This window comes from Anolis sagrei, chromosome 1 (genome assembly GCF_037176765.1).
Source record: "Anolis sagrei isolate rAnoSag1 chromosome 1, rAnoSag1.mat, whole genome shotgun sequence".
Taxonomy (NCBI): domain Eukaryota; kingdom Metazoa; phylum Chordata; class Lepidosauria; order Squamata; family Dactyloidae; genus Anolis; species Anolis sagrei.
The window spans coordinates 314,241,777-314,269,453 of record NC_090021.1 but is presented as its reverse complement, the minus strand read 5'-3'; the positions used below and the strand labels follow the sequence as shown (position 1 = coordinate 314,269,453).

Genomic DNA, 27,677 nt, shown 5'->3' with positions numbered 1-27,677 from the left:
TGTCGATGATGGAAAGTTATGAGGGTGGAAAAAGTGGAAAGCAGATACTTTTTTCTATAATATAAAAACTAAGGGTCATCTACAGCAGCTGAATAGCAGAAATTCGGGGCAGAAGAGTGCTTCACTCTTCCGCCCTGAATCTCTGAATCTATAGTTGAACTGTGGTGGAATTCACTACCGCAATATACAGTAATGGCTGCCAACTCATATGATTTTACAAGGGCATAAGATATTCATCAAGATTACGGCCATATATCGCTAATAGACAGGATGTTTACATGTTATCTCCTTCATCAGAAACAGTGTTCCTCTGTATATCCATTACGAAGGAAGGTGAGATGAGACGGGGGTATAGCAGCTATATAGCTGCTCTCATGTTTTGTTGGTGAGCTTCCCAAAGGCAATTGGTAGGCTGCTGTATGTATACAATGTTAAATTAAATGCTTCTTTAAAGTGGTTGAATATGGCACTTCTTAGCTTTCTGGCGGATTCAGCGTTTTTGAGCAGTTTCAAATATTTTGTCCTTCTCCCTAGAGCCTATTCAACAAGGAACAAGATTTGAGCATGGAGTCAGCCATTTGTCGAACTAAGATTGAGCAGTCCCATTTTCAGATCTCCTCTCAGCCATGAAGCTCACTGGGGCCATGACAGTCTCACAAAATAGCTTATCACTCAGAATTGTTACAAGGATAGAAATTGGGAGAATGGCTATGCATGCTACCTTTGAGCTCCTTGAAGGATATAGGTATAATTGGTTTCTATATCTGATCAAAGCAGAGTCATGGTCAAAGTGTCTTCAGTCTTATCTTTTCACCAAGGTGGTCCCCTTCCTTCCTTGCTTCCTTCTTTTCTTTTCTTTTTTGGAGGGAACATAAGGGTGATATGTCTTTGAAAAAATGTAATGGTGGCGATATTGACCTTAAAACATAATCCCAAACACCCATTGTAATGATAGCTATATATCAGGTTGCCTTTCGAATCCCACTGACTTCTTCAACATGCAAGAATGATTTTTAAATTGTATTGTTTTATGTTATACTTTTTCCTCAGTCTCAGGAACTTTTTTTCACCCATTGTGAGTGATGGGAATTTACGTTTGATACATCAGAGCTTTGATGGGAGTTATATGCAATGTAAGCATTTAGTACATCACTTTTAAGGCCTTTGGATTCTTGAGTAAAATGTATTTTGGTTTTTTTTAAATAAAATGTTATTGGCATCAATATGTTTATGTGAATATATAATAAGGAAAGGAGCTGTTCCTGGAACCTGGACATTTTTTAAATGCAAATTGCTTTAAGCAGACCTTTTGAGTAACAGTGGCATTTGCTGTGTTTTAAGTATCTAGAATTGAGCGTTTGGGAATAATCTCTTTATACAACAAGTCCAGGTAGGTGTCTGCTCCATTTCTGCTCATTTAGAAAGAGGCCAGGGTTTAATGATGATGTAAAGTTGTTTTTGGTGTTTGAAATCAATAAAACGTTGAAGTCTTGTTCATGCCAGCATGTACCTTTTAAACAATAGTTGCTTCCGTGCTGTGATGTTACATTGGCTTCCTGTCAAAATGTGTCTTGGATTTGCTTAGCAGCATGCTTTTTGTGATTTTCTTTTTCTTAAATATAACAAAAGTATTTGTTAATCTAGAAACATTGAATACCCATTTTAAGAGCTTAATGTATGGATTGAGGATCAGGGAGATGCTAAACTGTTGTGATGCAGTCTTTTAATGATTTTTTTGTAGACATTTGAAGGACTGATTGGTCATCTCAAAGGAATATGACTATGTCATGTTTGTGAGAAATAAAATGGCATCAATACCAATACCAGGCATGTAGCCGGGGGGGGGGGGGGGGCTTGAGGGGCTTCAGCCCCCCCCCCCCCAAATTCTCATGGTGGTTTGCGAAAAGGCCTTACTGGTGCATTATTTAAACCATTATGTTTATTCATATCATGATCAGACTCACCCCCCCCCCCCCCGAAACAAACTCAGCCCCCCCCCCCAAATCAAAATCCTGGCTACGGGCCTGACCAATAATAATAATAATAATTATTATTATTATTATTATTATTATTATTATTATTATTTCTTACCTGCCTCTCCTCGAGGCAGGGCACAACACAGTTAAAAACTCATATTTCTATGAAATGCATATATTAAAATACACAGAACAAAAATTAAAATACAGTAAACACAAGACATGAGTGTAAAATTCATCGTTAAAATGAAAATGTAAATATGAACACATGTTTTGGTGTTGCAAAGTGTGCATACGTGTGTGTAAGATACATGCATGCATGCATTGAAAAAATGATCAGGATAAGAGTACTTCTTTAGAGTCCTAGCCACTTTCATCTGGAAATCTATGTCCTCAATGTGAACAACCATATGGTTCCAGAATAGGTCTTCACAGTCATTTATGGATTCACTGCCAAGACTCAACTTCTATACACACACACACACACACACTTTGGCTAGCATAAGGAAGGGTTAATACCCATGTGGTGTTTGTTTTGTTGTCTGTACCCCTGTTTAGAAGATTTTACCTCACTTTCTGTCCCTGTGATAATTGGGTTTTGAAGAATATGGCTTGTTGTGGAAAGAAAAGATTGGAGATAAAACGTGGAGACGGATTTCTCTCACTACCTGTTGTCTCTCCCTCGTTCTTACCTATGAGTCATTTGTAAGTCAGATGTTTGTAACTCATGAACTGCCTATATTCATAAAGACCAGAAATGGCACCATACCGGAAAGAGATGGGGCATTTGGTTCAAAGCTCTCTTCTATTACTTAGAGAGAAGGAGGTGTTCCCTTTTTTGATAAAGAGTTAAAGGTAAAGGAGTCACATTGATAAGTTGGTCCAAATGTTTTGTGTTGTTTTATTAAAATCTTTAGACTTTTGCATGCATATGTGGGATAGATTCTGTTGGCAGATTAAATCATGGTCATGTATATTCTCATTAAATCTTTCATCACTTTACTTTAACAGTTGATGACCCTTCCCAGTGTACTGCCTTTACTGAAAAATTACTGTGTTGGAGTTTTTATTGTGGGATATAAACATTCCTTTTCACTGTGCTTTTGAAGATGCTTCTTATTTCTGCAGTCAAAGGATGGGTGTACATTTGTGTATCAGTCCTTTATTAGAGCAGTGTTAGAAACAGGACCTTGTGACAAGCTAGATTACCCACAAACTACTTTGAAGAGTATCTTTCTTTTCACAGCCATGGCTTGGCATGAGTACAGCAGAAACCTCTCTGTCGCCTCACATTCTGCTCCCTCTTTTGCTTTGTTGGAAATGGCACAGGCAGGCAGACTCCCAATTTGGAGTCCATTAAATGAGCTCAAGTCACTTATTTTCTGTTTAGTTGTTGTGGCAGCAAGACCAAAGGATGTAAAAATTTAGCCAAACAAAAGAACCCAACCCTTGCCTTGTTCATGCTGTTCAGAAGTAGTGCCTGAGGTTTGTAGAATAATAGCATTTGGAATAAAAGCTTCTGGGTGATCAGTCTTTCTTCATAATTTTGTGGAAATAATGAGCCTTTTGTTGCTGTTTAAGCCATGGACAACATTTTTCAGTCTAACAATATGAGGAATAAAGATGCCCTAACAAATTGACATGATAGCTATCTTTAAATATTTGAAGGGAAAGTATTATAATACGGAGTCAGCTTGTTTTCTTTTCCTCCAGTGACTAGAACATGAACCAATGGACTCAAATTACAATAAAAGAGAACTATGTAAATATTAGAACTTCTTCTACTGTGGAAGCTATACGTCAATGGAATAGACTGCCTTGGAGGGTAGTAGACTCCCCATCTTAGGAGGTCTTTAAACAGAGGTTGACTGGGCATCTTTCTTGTGTACTTTAGTTTTCTTACTATTCTTACATAGCTGATCATTGGATTAGAGGGCCCTTGCTGCCCCTTTCACCTCTAAGAGTCTTCTTCTTCAATGGTTCCCAACCTTCGGTCCTCCAATTCTTTTGGACTTCAACTCCAAGAATTCCCAGCCAGTTTTCCAGCTCTTAGGAATTGAGAGAGCTGAAGTCCAAAACACCTGGAAGACCAAAGGTTGGGAACCACTTTGATGGTTAGAAACTCTTTGTTCGGAGAGAGAATGCACACATGGTTTTTCTTCTTTTGTGAGACACATCTTCTCATTCCTGATAGTTATTTTTTCCACTTGGCACAGTATGCCAGAGCTTGAAATTGAATTCTATTACATAATAAAAGAGCACACTTGCTGCTATGCATCTCTGACTTCATGAAATTGTACTCTTCATCCTGGAAAAAGTGTTATTTTATATGAGGATGGTCTTCAAGACTATAAGGCTGAGGTACACATTACCATGCTATAGGACACAGTTTATTTTGCAAAGTCCCTCTTTTATTTTAGGAGCTTTTACTTCATCACAGAATGTCAAAACTGTAAACCTTCCTATATGCAAAAAGCAGGAGACTGGAGTAGGAATTGGCTAGAAAATTTTGCATCATGATGATAATATGGAATTGTTGTGTTGTGTTTTTTGTTTTGCTTACAAGCATTTTCCAACTTACGATGAACTTATCATGGGTTTTTCTTTACAGAGCTTGTTCTGAGGAGGGTTGCTCTTGCCTTTCTCTGAGGCTGATAGAATATGAGATGCCCAAGGTCACCCAGGGAGTTTCTATGGCCAAGCAGAAATTCAAACCCTTGTTTCCAGAATTTGAGTGCTGAAAACACTACCGCATATTGGCTGTCATATGGACATAATGATCTTAATTTTATGGTGGGGATGGGAGTATCATTTTCAGAAGCATCCCTATGTTGTATATATAGAGAGAGTGCTATGGTTCACCCAAAATACTGGGTGGAAACTGATTACAGTTGAACATTTTGGGATTCCACCTCCCAGGAGCCCTAGAAGAGTCTTTCTTGAGGGAAAAGCAAAAACACAATCTTTGTCATCTAACCACTGAATATGAGTGAATGTACAGCTGAAGTATTATATTCAAAGTGAATAATGTCATGGATGAAGTGAAGCCAGCAAAAAAAAAAAAAAAAAGGAGGGGAGAGAAAGCAGTAGAATGATTGCACTGCTAGGTAGTTATTCCTTTAGGTTCTTGCATAAAGTAAGGACGAAAAAGGCCTCTGGCAATAATGTGAGAAATGTAAATTCCAAAGAGCACTTAGTGTTGGCTAGCAAAATGCAGTAGCTTTTCCTTTTTCTGGTGTGCCCTTGTATTAGAAAGAATAGAAGGAGCCAAGAGGAAAAAAGATAAGGTTGTAGCTTCTTTTGATAATATGAAGCCAAATGAGAGATTGGCCTACTGCACAACAAAGAACTATTTATATGTTTGTCTCTAAATATATACTAAATTGTAGAGGAGGAAAAAGGACTTGCCTTTGGCGGCCTTGCTCCCAATGTACATGTGTTTGGCGCAAGATCTTTGAGGGGATACTAAAAATGTGTGAAAAGGAAAATGGTGAGCAGAGAGAAGGAATCTAGCAACATCTGTGAAAAAAACAGATTTCTTTTAGCATGAGCTTTTGTGGATGTAATTGTACTTCTAGGGATCCATCGAGGAAGCACACTATTAGCGGCACAGTTACTTAAGTAGACACATGTGAGTGTGAACAGAGTGTAATGGGATACAGGATTATGCAGATTGTAACACAGACCAAAAACCTTCAAAGAATTATTAAAATGTATTTAAGTCTGTCAACTTTCTATCCTGCTATTCTCAAGGTATTAAAGCATTGTATTCTGTTTACCCAAAAGTCAGTTCTATTGAAATAGGAGATTTTTGGGAGGATAATTATTTTTGTATATGTAATTATGATGCAAATCCATATATGAGTGTGCATATGTGCCAAGAAACCAGGATCTCTGTGCATCCCTGTGCTAATGGATTACAATTTCTGAACATTCTCAAGTTCAGCTGTTTCTCTCTCCAATCTCCTTTTGAAATTGTCTTGAAATACCTACTAGTAGCTCAGGTAAGAATGTCCAACAAGATTGGAATACTCTGTGACTGTCCAAATTTGTGTCCCGTTTGTCTAGTGTTGAGAGTGAGGAGGCACTGCTGACAGCACATGACATATATCACATTGAAGGATGAACAAACTACTCTGGTGTTGTGAGTGGTGTTATTAGGCCCTATTTATGTTGCTGCCAGTATAGACAGAGTTGATCTCTGGTCTTGTAACAGGATCTCTTTCCTATATTTCTATCAATATTATGTGGCCTGTTGTAGGTTACAACTTGTTTAAGGCTGGATCTGTCTGTACAAATGTTAAATTTACTATGCAGAGCCTGTGAGATATCATTATTATTCCTCAGAATTGGTTGTAGCTTATTGATGAAATACTTGAGTGAGTTGTTGTGAGTGATTCCAGCCTTGAAAGCCTTTGACAATACATTAAATACTTGAGTGGTCTAGGCTGTAGATGACAGCCTTGTGTCATTCTATAATTTTCCATTTATTTGTCTATCTAGCTGTAGATTGTCCCTAGGTACCAGTCTTGCCTTGTTATTGCTATTTTATAATCTTCACTGGCTGAATATCATAGTTTGTGGAGCATCTGCTGGAAATCCATGAGTTCTGAAGCCAAAGTTATATCATATGATTCTGAGCAGAGGCAGTTGTACTGGTGGGCTTGTCTGTCAAGTAGACTGGGCAGTGTGTTCTGGCTGGTGGTAGTGCTTGTTTATTTATTTCCCACATTGTTATCCCACCCTTCTCACCCAAAGGGACTCACAATGGCCTCAAAACAGGCAGTGTTTGAAAGTATATAACTATCAGCTGGTTTTTGATAAAGCCCCTATCCTAGAAAGGGAAACAGACTGTTCAGGACACAGACGTAGAGTTGGAGAGTTAGGATTAGATAATGTGGTCCTGCTCCCCGATTCCACATATTTAGTCTGCACATGGAAACAAACACCTGAACAGAAGACAGATTTTGACAAATGTGTGAAAGATAAAAAACATGCTATGTATGGTGGAATACATAGCATATTTTTTCTGTGGTTTCCTCCTTCTCTCTTGAGCATGCATGGTTAAGGTACAAAGATAGGGAGTTTCAGGCCATGGAGCTCTATTTGACCCACTACAGTTACTAGATTGCCTTTCCTATGACACTATTGTTTGATGGTTTCCCAGCGTTTGTGCTGTTACACACATACACTTTCTGAAAGACCATAGTGCCTCTCTTGAGGCTTAACTGAAATTTTGACAGCTTTAAATTGAAATATCACAGTATTTTTTAACCCATCCCTTTGCCTTGTCATTACCCACTTGCTAATGGGCCTTGGGAACATCTGTTCAGTTGAACCTGGTTCTTAAACTGAAAGAGGGTGCACACCTTTGACTTGGGAGGTCTTATGGAGGCTTTCTTATGGGAAAGAAATTGATTTAAGAAGAGACCTCTTTTGTGCTGATGCTTTCAAAATCCATGTGCCCTCACCACCAGTCAGTGCAATGGTTCAGTTCTGAGATCCATTGTACAATTTATTTGAAGAGTATGTTTCAAAGGCTCCCAAACCTGCTGTGGAACTCTTCTGAGTGTGCTTCTAGACCAGGCATGTGCAAACTTTAGCCTTCCAGGTGTTTTGGTAAGCTATTGGGAATTGTGGGAATTGAAGTCTAAAACATCTGCCAAGGTCTGTCCATGCCTGGTCTAAACAGTTTTGAAAGTTTATTTCAACTACCACAATTTCTGAACCAACATAGCGAGCATGCCCTGTCTATTTTAAGAGTTATCTTGCAGCTTTCAGCAAAAGGGAAGGACTCACATACTGAATCTAAGAACCCTTCCTTGTGGGATGGTATGATTGCATCATACATATTGTCCACAGCTCACCTTGTTGCTTCACTCACCATAAATTAACTAAGAAGGAAAGGAACTTGTCTCCTCAAGTCTGAACTCAGTGCAGGATCAGTGATGAGTTGTCAAACTTACAGCTTCCCTAGCATATGGTGTATGTATGCATGCACACACATGCCTTCAAGTCACCTGTTGTTTTATGGTGATCCCATAAATTTCACAAGGTTCATGGTTATTGTTACTGTGAGCTTTCTAATCATTTTTGACTTGTTATCATCCTAAAGTGGCCCTATCACAGGGCTTTCTGGACAAGATTTCTTAGGAGGTGGTTTGCCCTTGATTTCCTCTGAGACAGAGAATGTGAATTGTCCAGGGTTTGAGTGTGAGTTTCTGTGGCTCAGTGGGATTTGAACCCTGGTCACCCAGTGTTCTGGTCCAGCACTCAAACCACAACGCCACACTGTTAATCCCAGATATAGAGGCAAATGGTAAAACTCACTCTGGAGAGTTAAGCCTAGGAATGCAAAGGCAGTCAAATGTTACTCAAAATCATGTTAGGACAATTGGCTTAGCAGCTGGAATTGCTTCTCATCATAAACTTGCAAACTCCAGCTTTGCTTGTCCAATTAGCAGCATCCCCATAATATTTATCATTGCAAACACCAGAGGTGATACGCAGCAAGCCATGACAAACCTTGAGGTAAAAAGGTTTTTTAAAATGATTTTCACTAGTCCTTCCCTACAGGATAACTTGAATGGTGAGAGTGGCAGTCCAAAATATCTGGAGGGCACCAAAACATGCTAATTTGCACCATATACTATTCTTGATTTACTCCACATAGTATTCTTTATGTCTGTTTGCTTCATTTGTCTGAGACTCTTGCCTGGTGACTAGTTGCATCACCTGATCAAGTTATTGTTTTCTTTTCAATTACCTAACTGAAAGAGTTGACTTGATTGGTGTCATTAGCCAGGACAAACTGTGTTGTTCACTGAGCCACACTCACAGCCCAAAGATACCAACCTTGCCAACATAGCAGGGAATTGCCCTGTGCATATAACCCAATAATATGCCAGTAAAATTGGATTGTTTCCAAAGCTCTTGCAATAGTCAGGCATTGTTTGTCAAGGCTTTCTTCATAATGTTTCAGAATGCTGGTTGTTTTACTCTGGGAATTGTTGTAAAAAATGAACGTTAAGGGCTCTAGGTGCCAAATAATTGAAGATGTATCAGTCACTTTGTCACTGTTCAACACCATTTGCTGTTGCATCCTGCCTGGCACATAGGAGAGCGCAGGCATACTGCAGTGATTTTCACACTTCGATGGAAATGAAGCATCTTTCCCCTTTTGTGCTACATTTAGGTACACAGTCGACTTCAGTGGCAATTTAAAAAAAGAATTGATACACTATGCAAAATAGAACTTGCCTGAGTTAGTGCTGAAATGTGCATTTGAGTCATTATTTTTAAACCCAAGCTGTAATTTTAGGCAGCCCTTCAGGGATTTAATATTTATCCATGTTTCCATATTTGCTGAAAATTTTCGCCGAAGCTCTGTATATTCTACTCAAAATAAACTCCAAACATGGTGAAACAACAAACCTAAATTGCCTGCTGCTTGTTAATTTGAACTTCATGAGTTGAAACTAGTGCACAGCTGTGTGTGTGTTTCTTCAAGTGAACAGTCAACTTATAGTGACCCCATAAATTTTATAGGGTTTTCTTAGGCAAGAAATACTCAAAAGTGATTTCACCAGTTCCTTCCTATGAAATATTGCCCATGGCACCTTGTATTAATTGGTGGTCTTCCATCCAAGTGCTAGCCAGTGCTAATCCTGTGTAGCTTCAAAGATCAGATGGGTTCTGGTGCCTTTAGGTTATTTATTCTTGGTGGGTTCCCAAAGCCTTTGAGTGTGCGCAGTTATGTGACAAGGCAGGGGAAGATGACAACCATGCTAGGGGTGGGGTGAAGTGTTCTGGGGAGCAGAGCACTATGTCCTTCACATCCTACTATGCCCCTTCAAACTGGCATGTTGCTCTCAGGTCAAGGGGATAAGCCTTCCTGTTGACAATGTTGAAATAAGAATAAGCTACTAATCCAGTTTGTTTTTGTTGGTGAATAGAGAAGACCAACAGTGTTTTCTTTTATACAAACAGAAAAACATCTAAAACTATCCTTGTGTGGGTTTCAGGATGGGGAGACTGGGAAGGTGGGCACACACTTGATTCTTTGTTATAATAGCAATGACTAACTATGGTCTTCCAGGTGTTTTTGGTCTATGGTAGTATAACCTGTCACTGAGGGATTATGAGTTATATAGTCCAGAAAGGTATTTGAAGACCAGAGTTAGCAATTCTTTGAGTAAATTCTCCAAGATTCACTGAAGTTGCTACCACTACGGTTGCTGCCAAATTTCAGTGGCAGATATGTGATTCTTGCATGGCTTGGCAGGATGTCCCAGCACATTGCTTCATCATAAAGACCAGGAAGTAGAATGTCTTCCTTCCTGAAGAGAAAAAAAGATAGAAAAGAGGATTGAAGTACAGAATTTCACAGATGTAGTTGTGGCGAGCTCAATAACCCAAATAGTCTGCAACCAGGCGAGAGTAATGTTGTGCACTCAACTGATGCTTGCCCATTGGACTGTTGCATGGTTTTCAGACTGTATCACTGGTTTCTAGCAGCATTTTCTCCTGACATTTCACCTGCATCAGTGGCTGGCATCTTCAGAGTATCATAACGGGCACTCTTAGGTTATTTAAGAATATTAGGAGTTTTTCTCCAATGTCAAGATTCAAAAGAGAATATAAAGCAATATGTAATTCCATCATCACCAAGGAATGTATTTTGAGGGCATTTGGCCAATAGTTCTTCACACTTCTGTGGAAAATATCTTTACTTTATTACCTCTTTTCTTATCATTATTTTGTTAATTGTCTCTCAGCCTGTGCCGGGAAGAGGTTTTTTTTTTGGGGGGGGGGGGGGGAGACACTTTGTTAGAAAGCAGGTACTGAAAACATAAGGATTTCAAGTAACAAGGATAATAAAATTACAGCAGATGAGACCACTTCTCAAACAAGAGCAGTACTTTATGTATGAAGTGGCTTGAAAATTCTGTATTCTGTTAAACCTGCTGGTGAAATCATAGCCCATTGTTTATATCTTATGCCCAATTGTTTTGCTTTGACTTTTATTTGAATTGCATAGCAACACTATTTGTTTTCCCAGGGCTTGCCATAAAAACATACAGTTTCACCTGGGAACACCAAGCCACATTTCCTAATAAACGAACCATTGCCAGCTTTATTCAGTGGGCACTAGAAATCTTCAACAAATCTGCCTTTCTCCTGTACACCAGTGTTTATGCCAGCTTTTCGATAAGCCATTTCTTTCCAGTTCGATCCTATAACCCAAGAATCACAAGGCAAGCGGATCCCTGGTATAGAAAGTATTGTCCCTTGCACCCAAAGCGTCCTTTACATGGGACAGAAACTCCAAGCAGGTTGTTGTTGTTGTTGTTGTTGTTGTTGTTGTTGGTAAACCTTCATGCCATTCCTGATTTAGGACAACTTTAAGATGGAACTATCACATGGTTTTCTTGGGCTCATGATTCACCCTATGAGTTTCTATGGCTGAGTGGGGTGTCAAACTCTGGTCTCCAGAGTCGTACCCAGTGCTACGTACATTAAAACACATTGACGCCATAAAGCCAGTATAGGAAACTAATAATTCAGATGCTTTGTAAAGTATTTAATCCCGAGGACCATTTACACAGTAGAGTTAATGCAGCTTGACACCACTTCAACTGTGATTATTCAGTACTGTTTAATTGTGGGAGTTGTAGTTTTAAATGGTAATTAGTCTTATCTGTCAAAGAGTGCTGGTGCTTCACCACACTATAACTCCCATGATTCCATTGCTTTGAGCTAGTGATGTCAAACTACATTAATTCTACAGCTTGAATCTACACTAGGCCAGTTTTCCCACTGGCAAGCCCCATAGCACTTGAATAGGAAGCAACAACACTCTCACAGTGTTGATGACCCCATTTTTAAAATGGATTTTTTCAACCACATGGTTAAATTTATCAGTTCTTGAGTAAGTGATGGAGTGTTTCTCTGTGTGCTTGTATTTTAATAATAAATTTATCTGTAGCAAAATCTGTGCCTTTGATTACAAAAGTAAACTGGGTTATAAGTTTCCCTTGCCTTCATTTCCCTTCTTTTCTCTTGCCCTTCTTCCCTTCCCTTTTCTCTTTCCTTCCCTTCCTTCCCTTTGTCCTCTTTTCTCTTGCCCTTTTTTCTTTTCTTTTTCTCTTTTGTTCCTTTCCCATCCTTTCCTTTGCCTTTTCTCTTGCCCTTCCCTTCCCTTCTTTTTCCATCCTTTCCTTTGCCTTCTTGTCTCTTGTCTGCCCTTCTTTCTCTCCTCTTCTCCCCTCTCCTCTCCTCCACTCTTCTCCCCTTCCCTTCCCTTTGCCTTCTTTTCTCTTGCTCTTCCTTTCTTCCTTTTTCTCTTCCCTTCCTTTGCTTTCTTTTGCCTTGCCTTGCCTCCTTCCACCTGAGGATTAGGAGGAACCCCCATCAAGCATGGCCCCCTCCAACCCTGCTCCCCCCATCTGGGGTTCAGTGGGTTTGGTGAATCTGATTCTCTGGAGGAGTTTTGGTGTAAAAAAGCAATTTTTTGGAAGTGTTATTTTTGTTCATTGACTTTGTAATTGTTATTATGTTATTATGATGGAGATTGATGTAGTTATGTGTTATGGCATGATATATGCTGTTTTGTAAGCCGCCCTGAGTCCTTTTTTTGGGAGATGGTGGCGGAATATAAAGTTTTTTTTATATTATTACTAGCTGTAACTGCCACGTGTTGCTGTGGCCAACCTTCCCTCCCTCTTTCTCTCCTTTCTTTCTCTCCTTCCTTCCCTTTTTTCTTTCCTTCTCTCATTCCTTCCTTCTCTTCCTCTTCCCTTCCTTCTCCCCTTTTTTTCCCTTCGTCTTTCTCCCCTTTCTTCGTTCACTACCTATTCTTGGACTGCAACTCCCATCCATTCTCCTGATGAATCTACCTACCTAGCTATCACTATCTTATCTATCTATCTGGAGGATTGCTGGGAGTTGCAGTCCATGAATAGGAAATTGGAAATATGTAGGTATTGGGATGCTCTTAAAGAAATCCAATGAGAAGAAACTTACATCTTGGAAGCAGTGCATTTGGATCATCCTCCTCTCCTAAAGGCCCTGGTCTAGGGGATGCTGGGAGCTGTAGTCCGGGAGGGAATGTGGATATGCTATCGTGTGTTTTTGTGCATGCACTCTAGTCTCTTTTTGGCTTTTGGAGTCCCTTCTGCTGTGTTTTTCAGTGTTTTAATGAGTGATGGTCACTCTTTTGCTTGAATGGTGTATTGTGTCCAAATTTAGTGTCAATTCATCCAGTGGTTTTTGTGTGATGTTAATCCCACAAACAAACAGAGCACTTTTATTTATATAGATGATGATTATTATTGTTATTATTTATAACAGTTCTAGAAGAAGGGCAGACTGCAGTGAGCCTCTGAGCTCTTGAAATTCTTCAATTCTTCACTGTGATCTACCTTTATAAACTTTTCAGTATCACTTTGTTATTTTGTTCAGAATTTGCCATGCGTTTTGTTTTATATACAGTGGAATCAATTATATTTTCCTAATTAGAGAAAAGAATCCAGTTCTTGGTTATAGGTTATATATCTGATATATAATACAAAATTCACTTTTAGTGTGTTTGTTGAGCCAGTTAAGGTGATTCTGGAGGACTGAAAGGACACAGGAGATGATGAGTAAGGTCCCCAAGGAGCCGAGGAGAGCATCTTGCTGATCCAAAGCATCTGATCGCAGGTTAGGTTTTCTTTTATAGAAGAAAAGGCTGAATTAGCACAATCTAAGGAAGGTTGCTTGGATGTAAATATTTTAGAGTTCTTCATTGCACACTTGAGATTTTTCTACCCCCTACTGGACGCACAAAGGAGCTGGCCACTTGTGTTCTTAGGAATGGCAGTTGCCTTTTCTCTCTTGAAATTAGTTTGGGCAATTTTTTAAAAAATCGTTTTGAAAGGGTAACTAGGAGTGTGCTTTGTGTCATGAAGATTTTCTGGAGATACATTTTATTTTGTTTGAAGAATGAACATGGAAGATAAAGTGGTTCAAAAAGGTAGCATTAGGCGTGTGAGGTTAATGCACTTGATTCTTTCCGTTGTGTGTTAAATACATTTTTATCATTATTTAATATCAAACAGTATTTGGGTTGGATCCAGTAGACAAAGGTGCTCTTATTTCTGTTTTATCTCAGTCATACATGGCTCAGAAGGGTAAACTGCATTTTAAACTAGCTGATTTTCCATCTACAGTCTGAAAGGGGGAATTTGTCAAATTGTGGTATGTGATTTTTAAAACCTCTGAGGATGCCTGCCATAGATGCAGGCGAGACGTCAGGAGAGAATACTTCTGGAACATGGCCATATAGCCCGAAAAACTTACATCAATCCAATATTAGATTACTTTTGCTCCTTTAAAAAGAGCAGCTCTCTCCTCTAAACTGTTGCTTGAATCTGCAGGAGTGTTACTGATCTTCCTTCCAATCACTGACAATTGTGAAGATATCCAACTGGAAAATTAAGATCTGTGCTGGAAAATCGCAAACTGAACATGCACTGAACCGAACATGTTTTTCGTTGCAGATTTTCTAATCTGACATTATAAAAATCCCTATAAAATTTGCCAGCCTTTTATGAGAATGGTCTCGTAAAAGTAGAGAGCAATACGATACATGCAACTTGGCAAACTGTATGTCAGTAGAACCTGTAATACGTGTATGTATTAGATGGCAGCCATCCAAAAAGGTTACACATTTTGTTGCAATCCCTTCTTGCTGGTGGCATGTTTTAATCGGCTTGATAGTAACTACCAATTTAGAACAATACTTTCATTAGAAATAATTTGAGCTTTCAAAACTTTTGGTTCAAATAATTTTTCGGAGATAGAGTATATCCAAATGTTCACAAAACCAGTCCAGGATGCTATTCAATTGATGCAAGGTTGCTGCTGTTTAGATTCTCAGCCTGTTTCCCCCAATTAATCACCGTCAAAAGATTTTTTTTTGGGGGGGGGGGAGACACCATCATCCCAGTATCATTCCTGTAGAGAACACTCAGCAGCCCTTCTCAAGAAATATTTGAATGCATATGGTCCTCATCTCCAGGCTTCAGTAGTGCTGCAATTATACAAGATGAGGCTCATTGTGCATTGCAGTGGGAAATGGGCTTTGATCTCATAGTACCTGTTCTGATGACTTTGTGTTTCAGGCTATTGGTGCTTATTAGTCATGTATTGAATTATTTATATATTTATATGGCACCATTGCTGTACATGGTGCTTTACAAGTAAAAGAACTGAACACTTTCCTTCCGTCATCAAGGTTTTCAATCTCAAGAACACATTACACAAAAGGAAAAGACTCCAGAAAATACTGTCTCTTCTTACCTCCTTCTAAGGCCAGAGCAGTGGCAGTTCCGTTGGTGGCAGAAGCTTCCATCTGCTTCTGGACCTAGGCATAATGGAGTTGTGACTGCTTCTTTCTCTCCATGGCTAGGATGGTGGCTGTTGGAACAATGGGGAGGGCCTTTCATCTGCTTCTGGACCTAGGTGTGATGGAGCTGTGTCTGCTTCTCTCACTTCATAGCTAGGGTTGTGGCAGTTGGAATAGTGGGAGTGGGGGGGGCTGTCATCTGCTTCTGGACCTAGACATGATAGAGCTGTGCCTGCTTCTCTCTCTCTCTCCATGGCTAGGGTCATTGTAGTTGGAATAGTGGTGGTATGACCTTTCATCTGTTTCTGGACCTAGGCATGATGGAGCTGTGCCTTCTTCTCTCCCTCCAGGCTAAGGTACTTGGTGTAGTGGGAGGGTGTTTCATCTGCTTCTGAGCTTAGGCAACATAGGGCTATGCCTGCTTATCTCTTTCCATAGCTAGGGTCATGGCAGTTGGAATAGTGGGAGGGCATTTCAACTGCTACTGGGTCTAGGCATGGTGTGTCTGCATTTCTCTCGCCATGACTAGGGAAGGTACTTGGGCTAGTAGGATGGTGTTTCATCTGCTTCTGGGCCTAGGCAACATAGAGCTGTGCCTGTTTCTTTTTCTCCATAGCTAGGGCAGTGACCATTGGGATAGCCTTTCGTCTGAGTCTGGGCTTAGCCATGATGGAGCTGTGGCTTCTTCTTCTCTCCCTCCAAGGTGAGGGCAGTAGCAGTTGGGATAAAGCGGGGGGGGGGGGGTCATCCCCTTCTGGACCTTGGCATAACAGAACTATGTCTATTGTTATCTCATTCTGAAGCCCTCCATATGTTACAAAGGGGTTCAATCACCTTTTCACAAGATGTATGTATGAGTGAAACCTTCACTTGCAATTAACTTTTGTAGTATTAGTGATCTTTCTTAAAGCAAATAGGTCCTATTTTAACAAAAAGTTTGAATAAGAGTCTTACATTCTTTGGCAATGAAAAAACTTTTAATGTATATGTGTAAGAAAGAAGTAGCATTTTTAAAAGGTTGAAGGCCATACGTTGCAGTTACTCACCTGCCTTGGCATTAGTTATTCCTAATTACAGGTAGGAAGAGAACGATATATAGGTACTTCCTTTACACATTTTTGAATTTGGTATTATATTTTCTGCATAAGTCATCACAGTACAAGCTGGTACATTTGTCAGCGGATCACAGTTATGTCTTGTGCCTTTTTAAAATAATAGTATTAATCATTGCACTTTAAGTCCTAAATTTAATTTGGCTAAATGAATTCCCATTGAGTCAGTTGGTCTGCTCTAGTCACAACATCATATTGGACAAAAACATGCTTTATCTTACAACTTCATTCATATAGCAGCTATGAGCATCATAGCACAGAGGAATTGATATAGTGGTTGATCTGTCTAAGATCATCTGAGCCAGGAATAATGAAGCCCCCGGTGACACAATGGGTTAAACCATTGTGCCAGTAGGACTGCTGACAGAAAGGTTGGCAGTTCGAATCCTGGAATGGGGTGAGCTCTGATCTGTCAGCTTCAGCTTCCCATGTGGGGATATGAGAGAAGCCTCCCACAGGATGGTCAAACATCTGGGTGTCCCATGGGCAACGTCCTTGAAGATGGCCAATTCTTTCACACCAGAAGCAACTTGTAGTTTCTCAGGTCACTCCTAAGACCAAAGAAATCTCAGCCATGATTTGATAGAGCATTCTGCAATCAAATTGACTGTTTTGCCTCTTGGCAGAAATGGAAGGGCAGGATTGGTGAGCTTATGTGCAACCACCTGAGAGCCATTCACACTCTTCAGTCCTAGGAATATAATTCCACTTTCACTGCCCAGTCTATATACTATGGAATCTTAGAGTTAGTAGGAGTTATCAATAGCTCATAGTGGTATAGCCACTATATTTGGCATGGTCTTTGGCAACCCATCTGAGAGGTTTTGGAAGGTACTTAGAATGAGGTGAGGTTGTCAAATTATGCTGTGATTAGTTCAGCTTCAAAGCCATTATAAAGTACATATAGTGTCTCTTCCAATCACATTACTTGTGTAGCAGCTCTTGCTTGCATTACAAGCTAAGTTAGAGCCATCACGTTGTATAGACCATTACTTTGCCTCATCTTTAAAAGCCAAGATTCTAGATAACCTTGGTTGACTGTGATGGCTGAACCAATCTTGACAAAAACCTTAGGTTTAACTAACATCTTCACTTTTGGGAACAACAGGGTTAGAGTCTTTTCCCTGACAGTCTTCTCTAGGTAACTACAGGGGCAAGACCAGGTCTTTTTCACATACAGATGAACTCACAGATCTTTGAACAGCAGGGATTTACTGGCCTGCTGACCCAAATACAGAGTGCTACACTGTTCAGTCATTGTTGGAATAGGCCAGATACAACCATATTGTACATTAAATGGGTGGAAATAGCAGAGATTATTTCAAAACCTGTAGCTTATATTCCTCTTATTATGCACTCTGTCCCATGTACATCTGTCACATTTTAAACAATCTGCTTCTCAGTAAAGATGTTATCCTCTGAACACTGACATATCTACCAACAGTTCACTACCCACCAATGATCTCCTCTTCTGTGATCATGTTCTGATTATTTTCACTTTAGTTGGTATATCTGATAATTGAAGGACTGACTGATGTGGATTTTGACTAGTGCTAACCTACTGTGGCAAAAGCATAGACGGCTTGATGGAAGAGAGACAGTAGATTTTGCAATTTCATCCCTTTTTAAAAATCGCATGAAAATTCTATTATTGTGTACAAAATGTAATTTGCCAGCTATTCTTCTACACACGTAACAAAATAACTAGAAGAAAGATTTCTGTTATCAGTACTTCATATTATTCAATGATGAATTTTAGGAAAGTTGGCTCTAAAAGAATTAAATCTGTCTCATTCAAACCTAGGAATTGCCACTTTAGTAAATATTAATGGTAAATTACAAGCAGGGTAGAAAAGCTGCTGTGCTTTCTCAACAGTTTTATTATGCGGTACACAAAAGAAGAATAGATAATGTTTTCTTGTTGTTAATGGCAATTGAAAAACTATTGTGCTTTGTTGTAGTTAGATAACCTTTGTCCTTTCGTGTATTACATGTTAATGTTTGGTTTGGTTTAGATGTTTTTTTGCTAATGGATACATTGCAATTAGAACTAATATCCTTTAATGATTGAGCATATTATGAAGTTTTAATTTAGAACTGTTATGATGTTGTCTGATTAAGTCACTTTGAAAAGCTTAGTAAATGTCAAAGCATTGCACAGCTCAGGATAATTTGTTGCACATCTTACATCAATGTGTACATCTTAATATTTATTATACATTGTGGCTTATGTCAGTTTGTGTCACAATCCTGCTCTAGAAACAAGGATATTTGGACAAAAGTGTACCTTATCCTGAATTATTCTGTATTACTGGACAAGTTACTTAGCATTACGTTACTTAGCATGATGTTTGAGACATAGGTATACTGTGATATATATCCTTAACTAATCTAATAAATCATTATGGAAGTGTTGGCTTTCTATCTATAGTTGACCCTCCGTATCCATGGATTCAGCATTCACAGATTTTGGTATGGAGAGGGAAGGGGAGTGTTTTGGAATACAACGCCAGTGGATACCAAGGGTCCATTGCAATGTAAACATATAGCTTTTTTAATATACAAAGGGGGCTGGAGAATTTTTCTTCTACCTTCTCCCATGGTCATTTATTATTACTTGTCACATATCTGTTTCTCTGGATCAAGACATTGTGCATAGCTGATGGAGGCCAGGCTGGAAGAGAGCAACTGACCCAGGTTTACCCAATAATATACTGGCTAATATTAAAATTCAGGATCATCCAGTAAAACAGATTTCCTGTAGAGGATTTCTACTTGTGGGAATGACATGAGCTATTGGTTGTTGCAAATAACGTTTTGTATGGGGTGCATTTTTTACATTTTGTGTGGAATTTCCCAAAATTTCTGTTACCTACTTTAAGCTCCCTACAAACGATAACACAAAAGTAGCAAGTAAGTTGTAAAGTTTTGTATTTTTAACAGGCAATTACGTGTTAAAGTACTTTTAAATAGTAAAGACATTGCATAATCCATTTAAGGTTCTTTTTTTGCCAGAGGATGCATTGATAAACATGGACATAAGTGCCTTTAAAATGGAATTTGACACATATACAAAGAGCTGGTATATGAGTGGCTGTCATTCACAATATCTAGCCTCTCTGAGAAATCTTTCCTCCATACAGTGTACAACTTGCAGTTTTGGAGCGAGAATACCTCTGAATATCTAAGTGCTAAAGAGGACATGCTAAAGAGGACACTCTTTGGCTTCATACTTTGCTATGTACTTCTCAGATGCATTCGTTTGTCTGCTCTGATGAATAAATATATATTGCTCTGGTCTGGAAGTGCTGTTCTTGTGTTTAACCACATAGCTTAGAGTCTTTGGCATTACCATTGTTGGCTTGTATTTCTTGGATTTGCGATTCATGAAACTGAGATGGAGTTGGGAAGAGATCAGGTTTCAAAGAAGGCATCAACCTAGATTGTCTTTGTGTATCATGGCCATGCAAGTTGTTTGGCAACTGCCCTGGTCATGCCACTTCGTGATTTCTGACTTCTTTTTTCCAGATAATCCAGATGCGCATGGCATTAGCTGTATAGAAAATTTAAAAGCATGCTCCCCGTATGGACTTATCATTAAAGAGGCTGGATTTTTTCCAACATGTCCATCATCTATACTTCAAACTAACTTCATAGTCCTAAGGGAAATTGTGGGATCTTATGTTTAGTAATGGTATATTTTGTACAGTAATAATATATTTGTCTCTTAAATTGTGAAATATGTTTTGCATCAGCACTGCAACATTTGGGAATCATTTAAAATAATTTCAAACAGATTGCTCTTTTCAAAAGAGAAATGTGAAATAGTGTTGTTACTGTTTGTATTTTTTACAAACATACATAATGGTAAAATACTGTGCAAGATGGTTATTTTTAATACATTGCTGCTTCATTTGGCAAATTAAAACTTGATGCTCATATAGATAATTTTGATGGGGTGGGGGAGAAGGTGTATTCATATAAATTGGAAACTCTTGCAGACTGAAACATGTTAAGCATATCTTAACAGGTGACATGTTTTCTGTTCTCAGGTGCTTTTGGTTTTAAACATGCACACCATTTCCTTTTGACATTACCCTTGCTTCAGTAACAGTTCTGTCACAGAGAATACCATAGTTCTGTGACCCAGAGGTTTCATCAAATATGTTATGTCTGAATCCTCAAGGTAATATGCCTATGCAATGTATCCCAGATTATATTACTCCACACAGGAAGGAGGAACAGGTAAACTTGAGTATCTTTCACACTACACAGTTATAGCACTTCGCTATTGCTTTGTCTATGACTTTATCCTGGGACCTATACTGTCAGATAGCTCTAGTACCTCACCAAACTACAAATCTCAGAAGTCCGTGGCATGCACTCAGTGCAGTTAAGGTGCTAATGAAGTAGTATAATTATGTAATGTGAACCCTGAGATTTATCGAACTACAGAAAACCCCTGAACAGCTTTATAGGTAATTATCAATAGAAAAAAATAACATTGAGGGATTGAGTTGGGATGGATCCATTGGCCAAAAAGGAAGACCGAAGAAAGATAAACGATTGCCTTATTACCTTTATAAGTTACTGCTTGGTTCACAGTGGAAAACTATTTAATCTATTTTAATGTAACTCCCTCCCATCCCCTCTGCCTGAAGGGATGGTACCCCTTCCCACAAAGTCATTGTGGATAATGTCTAAGACTGCCTAAGCAGATGGAATTGGAGCATTTGTGCCTAGTGAGCTCTAGACAACTGTTTTGATAGCGTGAGAGTGAAATAACAAAAAAGCAGCTAGTAGTTTCATGCATTACCTCACATCAAGATCATATCTTAATATGGAACTGTATACGGGTACCTGCAAGCTTTGCTTTTGTTTCATTCCCAATGTAGAAGGCTATAAAATTGCTGTGCACTACAGCCTTTACATCCACATACCACAAATGCATATCCAGAATCCAAATTATTTTGGATTCTGATTTTTAATAAGCATGTTTTAATCTATTGTTTTAATTATTGTTTTAAATTTTTAATGTATTGCTGAATGTTTTCTGATGCTCGCATCATATGGTGCTTCTGTGAGGCTGCCCTGAGTCCCCCTCCTCCGGGGGGGGGGAGGTGAGAAGGGGGATATAAATATAGGGAATAAATAAAATAAATAAAATCTAGCTTTTCCTACTGTTCTCTTGAAAGGTATTATTTATTTATTTATTTGTCATGTCAGAAACAAATTGCGGATACAGTTATAATGTATTTAAAAACACAAAGTTTAAAAACTTGGCATTATACTATATTTTCTTAGACCAGAAACTGGCTACTTGGAGTGCCTCTGGTGTCACTGTGAGAAGGTCCTCCATTGTGCATGTGGCATAGCTCGGGTTGCATTGTAGTAAGGATGATCATTGTAGTCAGATAGGGATGATCTTCAAAACCTAGTGTTATGTGATGTTTCCATCAAAACTTTCTCAAATGCTCTTTTCCAATGAGTGTTACAATTTTTTTTTGCTTTCTGGATATTTTTGGAGAAAAGATAAAATATGCAGATGATAATAATAATAATAATAACTTAATTTTTTTACCCCGCCTCCATCTCCCCGAAGGGACTTGGGGCAGCTTACAAAGGAACAAGTCCGGAGAGCACAGAGTTAAACGTAGTGCAATAAAATAAAAACCAAACCAAATAGAAACATATCACAATAAAACATAACATCGTGAAAACATGCTGGAAAAAAAATGTATGTCCTTGGCATAAGAAGAGTGCATTAGCTGGCTAGTTGTAATGGTTTTTATTGCCAGTCCTTCGCTTGTGTATTTCTGTTGTGTTATGGTAATCAGAATTATGTGAGTGAGAGCCTAGACCCAGTGTGGTATATGGTTTGGATGTTGAACTGGGAGTCATGGAAACTCACTAGGTGACCTTGGGCTAGCCACAAGCCCTTTGCCTCAGATGGATGTAATGGCAAAATCTCTTTGATCCAATCTTGCCAATAAAATCTTGTGTTGGATTCACCTTAGAGTCACTAAGAAATTACTTGCAGGCACAAAACAACAACAGCAGCAACTAGTAAGACCTGCAGGAAAGCATTGTAGTACAGTATTTTGAGCTGCTATCAGTGGTGCTCCTGTTCAAAATTTCAGCCATCTATGGCTTACTGGGCTGGTAAATAGTCTCTGGCAACCAATTCATTAAACTTTCCCCATGCCCATCTACCCCCTTTTTGGTTTTCTGACACTATTTTGTGACATAATAATTTGTAGTTTTGCAAATATTGGGATGTCCCAACTATGTGATAACATCCTCCTCTGTCTCAGTGGTTCCATTTTGGTTCTATTTTAATTGGCATAAAGTTATCTGCGCTTCCTAAAAGTGGACATAAAAGCATCATCCAGTAAAAAAATATATTGGATGGACATCAAAGAAAGACATCTGTAAAAAGTGAAGGAAACTATTTGTGAGAGAGACAGAGAAAAATAGCCATTCTGATCTCTTGCACTGTCTGTAGTCTGCATTTATGAACGGATTTTAAGGTTTTATATACCATTACATTATTAGCCTTGAAATTGAACTGCATTTATAACAAATACAAAATATGTATTTTTAACACTGAAATGTAATTTTCCAACATAATATCCAAAATAAAGTGCCAAGAAGCTATTAGCAGCAAATTGAATTTTGTGGCATGTAATTTAGTATAAATAGTGACAAGTATTTTCCTCCTCCTCGACCCCACCTCCCCAAAAAACGGAGCCCATTAGTCATTCAGTTTTAAGAGCACAGAGGCAGCAGTTAGCAAGGGTGTGCATTTTTATGTCCGCTTCAATTGCACACTTCATTTATTTGAACATGGCATAGGCGGCTTTCTCTGTCACGCAGCACCGCTACACGATTAGCAAGTTTCGCCCGAGGGCAGCTGGGACGCTTTGCCGGGGCAGATGTTCTTTTCAGCTTATTCACTGGCCGTTCTTGGTTGTTTACTGTTGTCATGACTACCTCTATTTCCATGGCAGCCATGCGGCCTCTTCTCAAAGACAAGTAAATATAGTTATAAAAGGATCATATTTTGCTCTGTGTCCCTTACTTGCCATCTGTCAACCAACTGCATGTGATGGATTCAGAAACCGATTAAGGATAATGGCAGACAAGCAATGATCCAATGCAAATGGCTTTGGTGCCTTCCCAGGATCTCCCTCCTTCTCCATCTTTCTCTTTCTCTCCCTCCCTCCCCCTTTCTCTCTCTCTTTATACTTACACTCCATATGCAGGTGCACTTTCTAAATTCTCATTGACACCACAAATGGGAGTGGTGATGTCCCAATTACATATTTGCATTTAGCTTACATACAGTTCCATAAACTGTCTAGTTTACTACCTAGGCTTCATACCCTTCCTCTGTTTTTGTGGCGTTATACAGATTTCAGAATATAATTCATGGGCATAATCAATCTCCCATCACATAAACAGCTCTATGACATCATAGAGCTTTTTACAAGTTGTACCTAGTTCTACCACTTGGTTTGAATTAATAGACCTTTGGTGTCTTGAAGATATGGAAAATTGTTAGTTATTAATTAGTGGATTAATTAACATCCTATCTTGTTTATTGCTTTATTTTAACTGCTGGGAAGCAGAAGTTATGCTTGGGGGTGGCTTACTTGGCCAAATAACTTCATTGTTATAGTGGCCCTTAATTTGAGAGGGTGGACATGAGCATCACCATTTGCTTCTCTGGCTGGGATAGCAAAATGTCTTGGGACAGTCTGGCATGCATCCATGTAGAAAGGTAGATATGAGTACTTTTAAAGACATGTAAATATAATTATTAAGAGATTGTATTTTGTTTGGCATCCCTTTTCTTATTATTTTGTGTTAAAAGCATTGCATAAATGTTGTAAAGCAGTGCTTTTGGGTTGGGAAGATTAGTCGTTTACAAGAAATGTTGCCCAGAGGACGCCCAACTGTATTTACTCAGTCTTCAAGGAGGCTCTTTCCATGTCCCCCTTCAACATCCCTTACTTGCCATCTATCAATGAACTGTGTTTGATGGGAATAACCTGTGGTGGATCAGGAGTGTGATACACCTTCATTTGGGTGGGTAGCAGCAGCAAAATGTCTGGGAGCAACTTTGTATCCATGAAAAGGGGAGGTGATCTCTGGAATTATTTATTGAATTTGTATCCTGTCTTTCTCCAAAAATGGGCTTTTCAAGGATGGCTTGATGAACCATCTCAACACATTCCAAGAAGGAATATGATTCATCTGAACTATCTTCAGATGGAGGTAATACGGTTCATCTGAACTATCTTCCAAATCCTCTGCATGTGGAGTCAGTATGAGCCTTTGGAAGTGGACCATTGCCAAGTCTATTGTGTTCACAAATTCGTTGATCTCAGTTGTCAGAAGCATAAAGCATATACCCAGAATATAGAATAGTCATATGTTTTGCAGCAGTGAAAAGATTTAACAGCATCAGCCTCCAAGGTGATCCCCAATGCCTTTTTGCTGAAGTCTTGTTGGTGCTATATGTTGGCATAAACAGTCTGTTTTGCACAGGAGTAGTGTGCTTTTTGCAAAGGTGCAGAGACAAGGAAGGCAAATGAAGCAATTGGGAGCCCACAGGATAGCTTTTCTCTCAAACATTCTCTTCCTTCCTCCTCTATCACCACTGCTGTAGCTGTAATTTTGTTCTTGTCATTCTCATCATAACACCAGCCCAGAAAATAGCTGCCAACCTCACAACAAGAATCACAAATGCAGCTGTCCCTAGTGAGAGGAGGAAGAACAGTGACAAACTAGAGTATAGGCTGCTTTCCTTTGGACCATGTTTACATGTTGAAAACAATAGTTCCCAACCTTTTTTTTTTTACCAGGGACCACTTTGACCAGGGACCACTCTCCAACATTAGTACCAAAGGGGTTACGAATTAGTTTTGGTCAACTTTAGATTCGGTTTAGCTACTTAGGGCGCTGATTCAGAAAATTGCATTGTATAGAGCACATCAGCTCTAGTTTCTGATACAGAACATATGCCATCTAGTGGTCGCCATCTACTTGCCCACAGAAAGCCATATTTTATAATCTAGAACTGGTGGTGTCTATCCAATGCCATTTTCTGTATCAGCATTCCAAATAACCCCAGGAACAGACCTAAAAACAAAAGACACCAAGAAAATATTTTTTTGGTAGGGCTGTATTATTATCCACATGTCACTTCGACCTGATTTTAGGTCTTGTGGCCAAACATTGGCTCGCAGCCCACAGGTTGGGAACCACTGGTTTAAAAAACATTAGGGCTTCTTTTCTTTATCCAACTATATTCTTGTTTGATTTATCTTTCTTTAGCAATTCAGTTCATTCTATGAACTAGCGGGGTTGGAAATTGGCCCATTTGTAAATTAATGTATTTATTGGTTGATTTTTCCAGATCCTGACATTGATGCTGCCACTGCCATGATGCTTTTGAATACTCCCCCTGAGATACAAGCAGGTTGTGAGTAGATATTTCTATAGCCTATAGCACCATAGATATGTAAGCCTAACCTTCTATTTCATTAGCCCGCAGCCTGTCGGGTTAAAAAAATAAAATCAGCTCTGATGGAAAAAAAGATTTTTCCATTGGACCCTTGCTAATTTCTTTAGTTAGTCTAATTTTTTGATGGTTGTCCCTATATGCTAAATTTTATGAGTAGTGAATAACAGCAGTTGTATATACCTAATTGATACTGGTATGTTTTAGATATATACAATTGTAATCCCTTTCATAATAGAGTATTAAGTATTTTTCTTCAGTAAGACAGGTAGGAGTATACCCAGGGCCACCATCAAAAAATTGTTTTTGTTTTGGTTTTTTAAAAGTGTGGCTGACTAACAGACTCCTTTAAGAACCAGAAACAAGAAGAAAGAAGAATTAAAGTTATGTCTAATCTTTACACTGAATATTAAGCTTCCATGATTAAATCAGGTCTGTTCTGTAACAAATCAGAAAGGTGGATTCATCAAAGAATCATGCAGACTTTTTCCATAACAGGAGAAACTGCATTATTATAGACCAATTATTGTCTCTTCCTTTTCAGAATATTTTTATGAATTAAGAGTGGATTTTATCACTCTAATACAGGTATGGGCAAACCCAGGCCCGGGGGCCAGATGTGACCCCCTTGGGCTCCTTTCTCAGGTCCTCCTCTCTCTCACCATCCTATCCTTCCTTCCTTCTCTTTTTTCCTTCCTTACCTCCCTCTTTCTCCCTCCCTTCTTCCCTTCTACCCTTTCCTTCCTCTCCCTCCCTCCCTCCATCCATCCCTTCCTTCTCTCCTTCCTTCCCTCCCTCTCTCTTTCTCCTTCCTTTCTTCCTTCCCTTTTGGTAGAGGAGGAAAGGGCAGGGAAGGCGCTTGGGGAGAACTTCCTCCCTCCTGGCCCACTCACCCTGCTCTGGCCCACCATGTGCCCCCCCCCCAGTTCAAAAGTTTGCCCATGCCTGCTCCAATGCATAATAATTAATACAATAACATCTTTAAGAATCTGTGCCAGTTCATTCAGTAAATTCTACAAGCAGTTTGACTTAACTAGTCCTCGGTATATTTCATCAATGATAAGGGGAAATACTTGTATAAATGCGGGATTTTGTCTTCTACTTGGCTCATTCCCATGAACATATGTTCAGGGAATGTTGAGTCTTTTGCATACATTATGCAAAACTAGGTTGTAGATGCCTTCTTCTTTCAACATAGTAAACCCAGGACAATCCCAGCCTTAGGAATACCCTGTGACTGGCTTTGGTCAACCACTCTGTTTTTCAAGAACTTCTTTTACTGTGTATAGAAGTGGCTTGTGAAATCAACATATACAGTATTAACAATTCTTATTCTCCCTCCTTCTTAGTGTAAGAGAGGTGTTATCAAACATATGTTAAAGTGCTCCAGCTCACTTTACAAATAGTCTATCAACTGCCTAGTAATTGGGCACAGTTCACTAAAACAATGCTCAGGGACATTCTGGGGAGTTTGTACGATAGCCTTCGGACACTTAAAAGGTCAGAAGAGTCCCCGGTGGCACAATGGGTTAAATCCTTTTGCCAGCAGGACTGCTGTCTGAAAGATCAGTGGTTCGAATCCGGGGAGAAGAGTGAGCTCCCGTCTGTCACATCAGAAGCAACTTGCAATTTCTCAAGTCACACCTGACATGAAATAAAAACTGGTATGC

The 27,677-nt window shown here is 39.1% G+C and overlaps 1 protein-coding gene across 7 annotated transcripts in view; it reads left to right on the top strand.

Moving 5' to 3' along the window:
* Window positions 1-27,677, top strand: part of FOXN3 (forkhead box N3) — a 251,710-nt gene that overhangs the window by 187,013 nt on the left and 37,020 nt on the right. For 5 of the 7 annotated variants that reach the window (XM_067462955.1, XM_060756931.2, XM_067462957.1 and 2 more), the window contains exon 5: window positions 25,903-25,968. The exons of 1 other annotated variant lie outside the window; for it this stretch is intronic. In XM_067462955.1, the coding sequence (XP_067319056.1) occupies window positions 25,903-25,968 (66 nt within the window). The remainder of the gene's footprint in view (window positions 1-25,902; window positions 25,969-27,677) is intronic. One more of the 7 variants, XM_067462958.1, reaches the window with a different exon arrangement.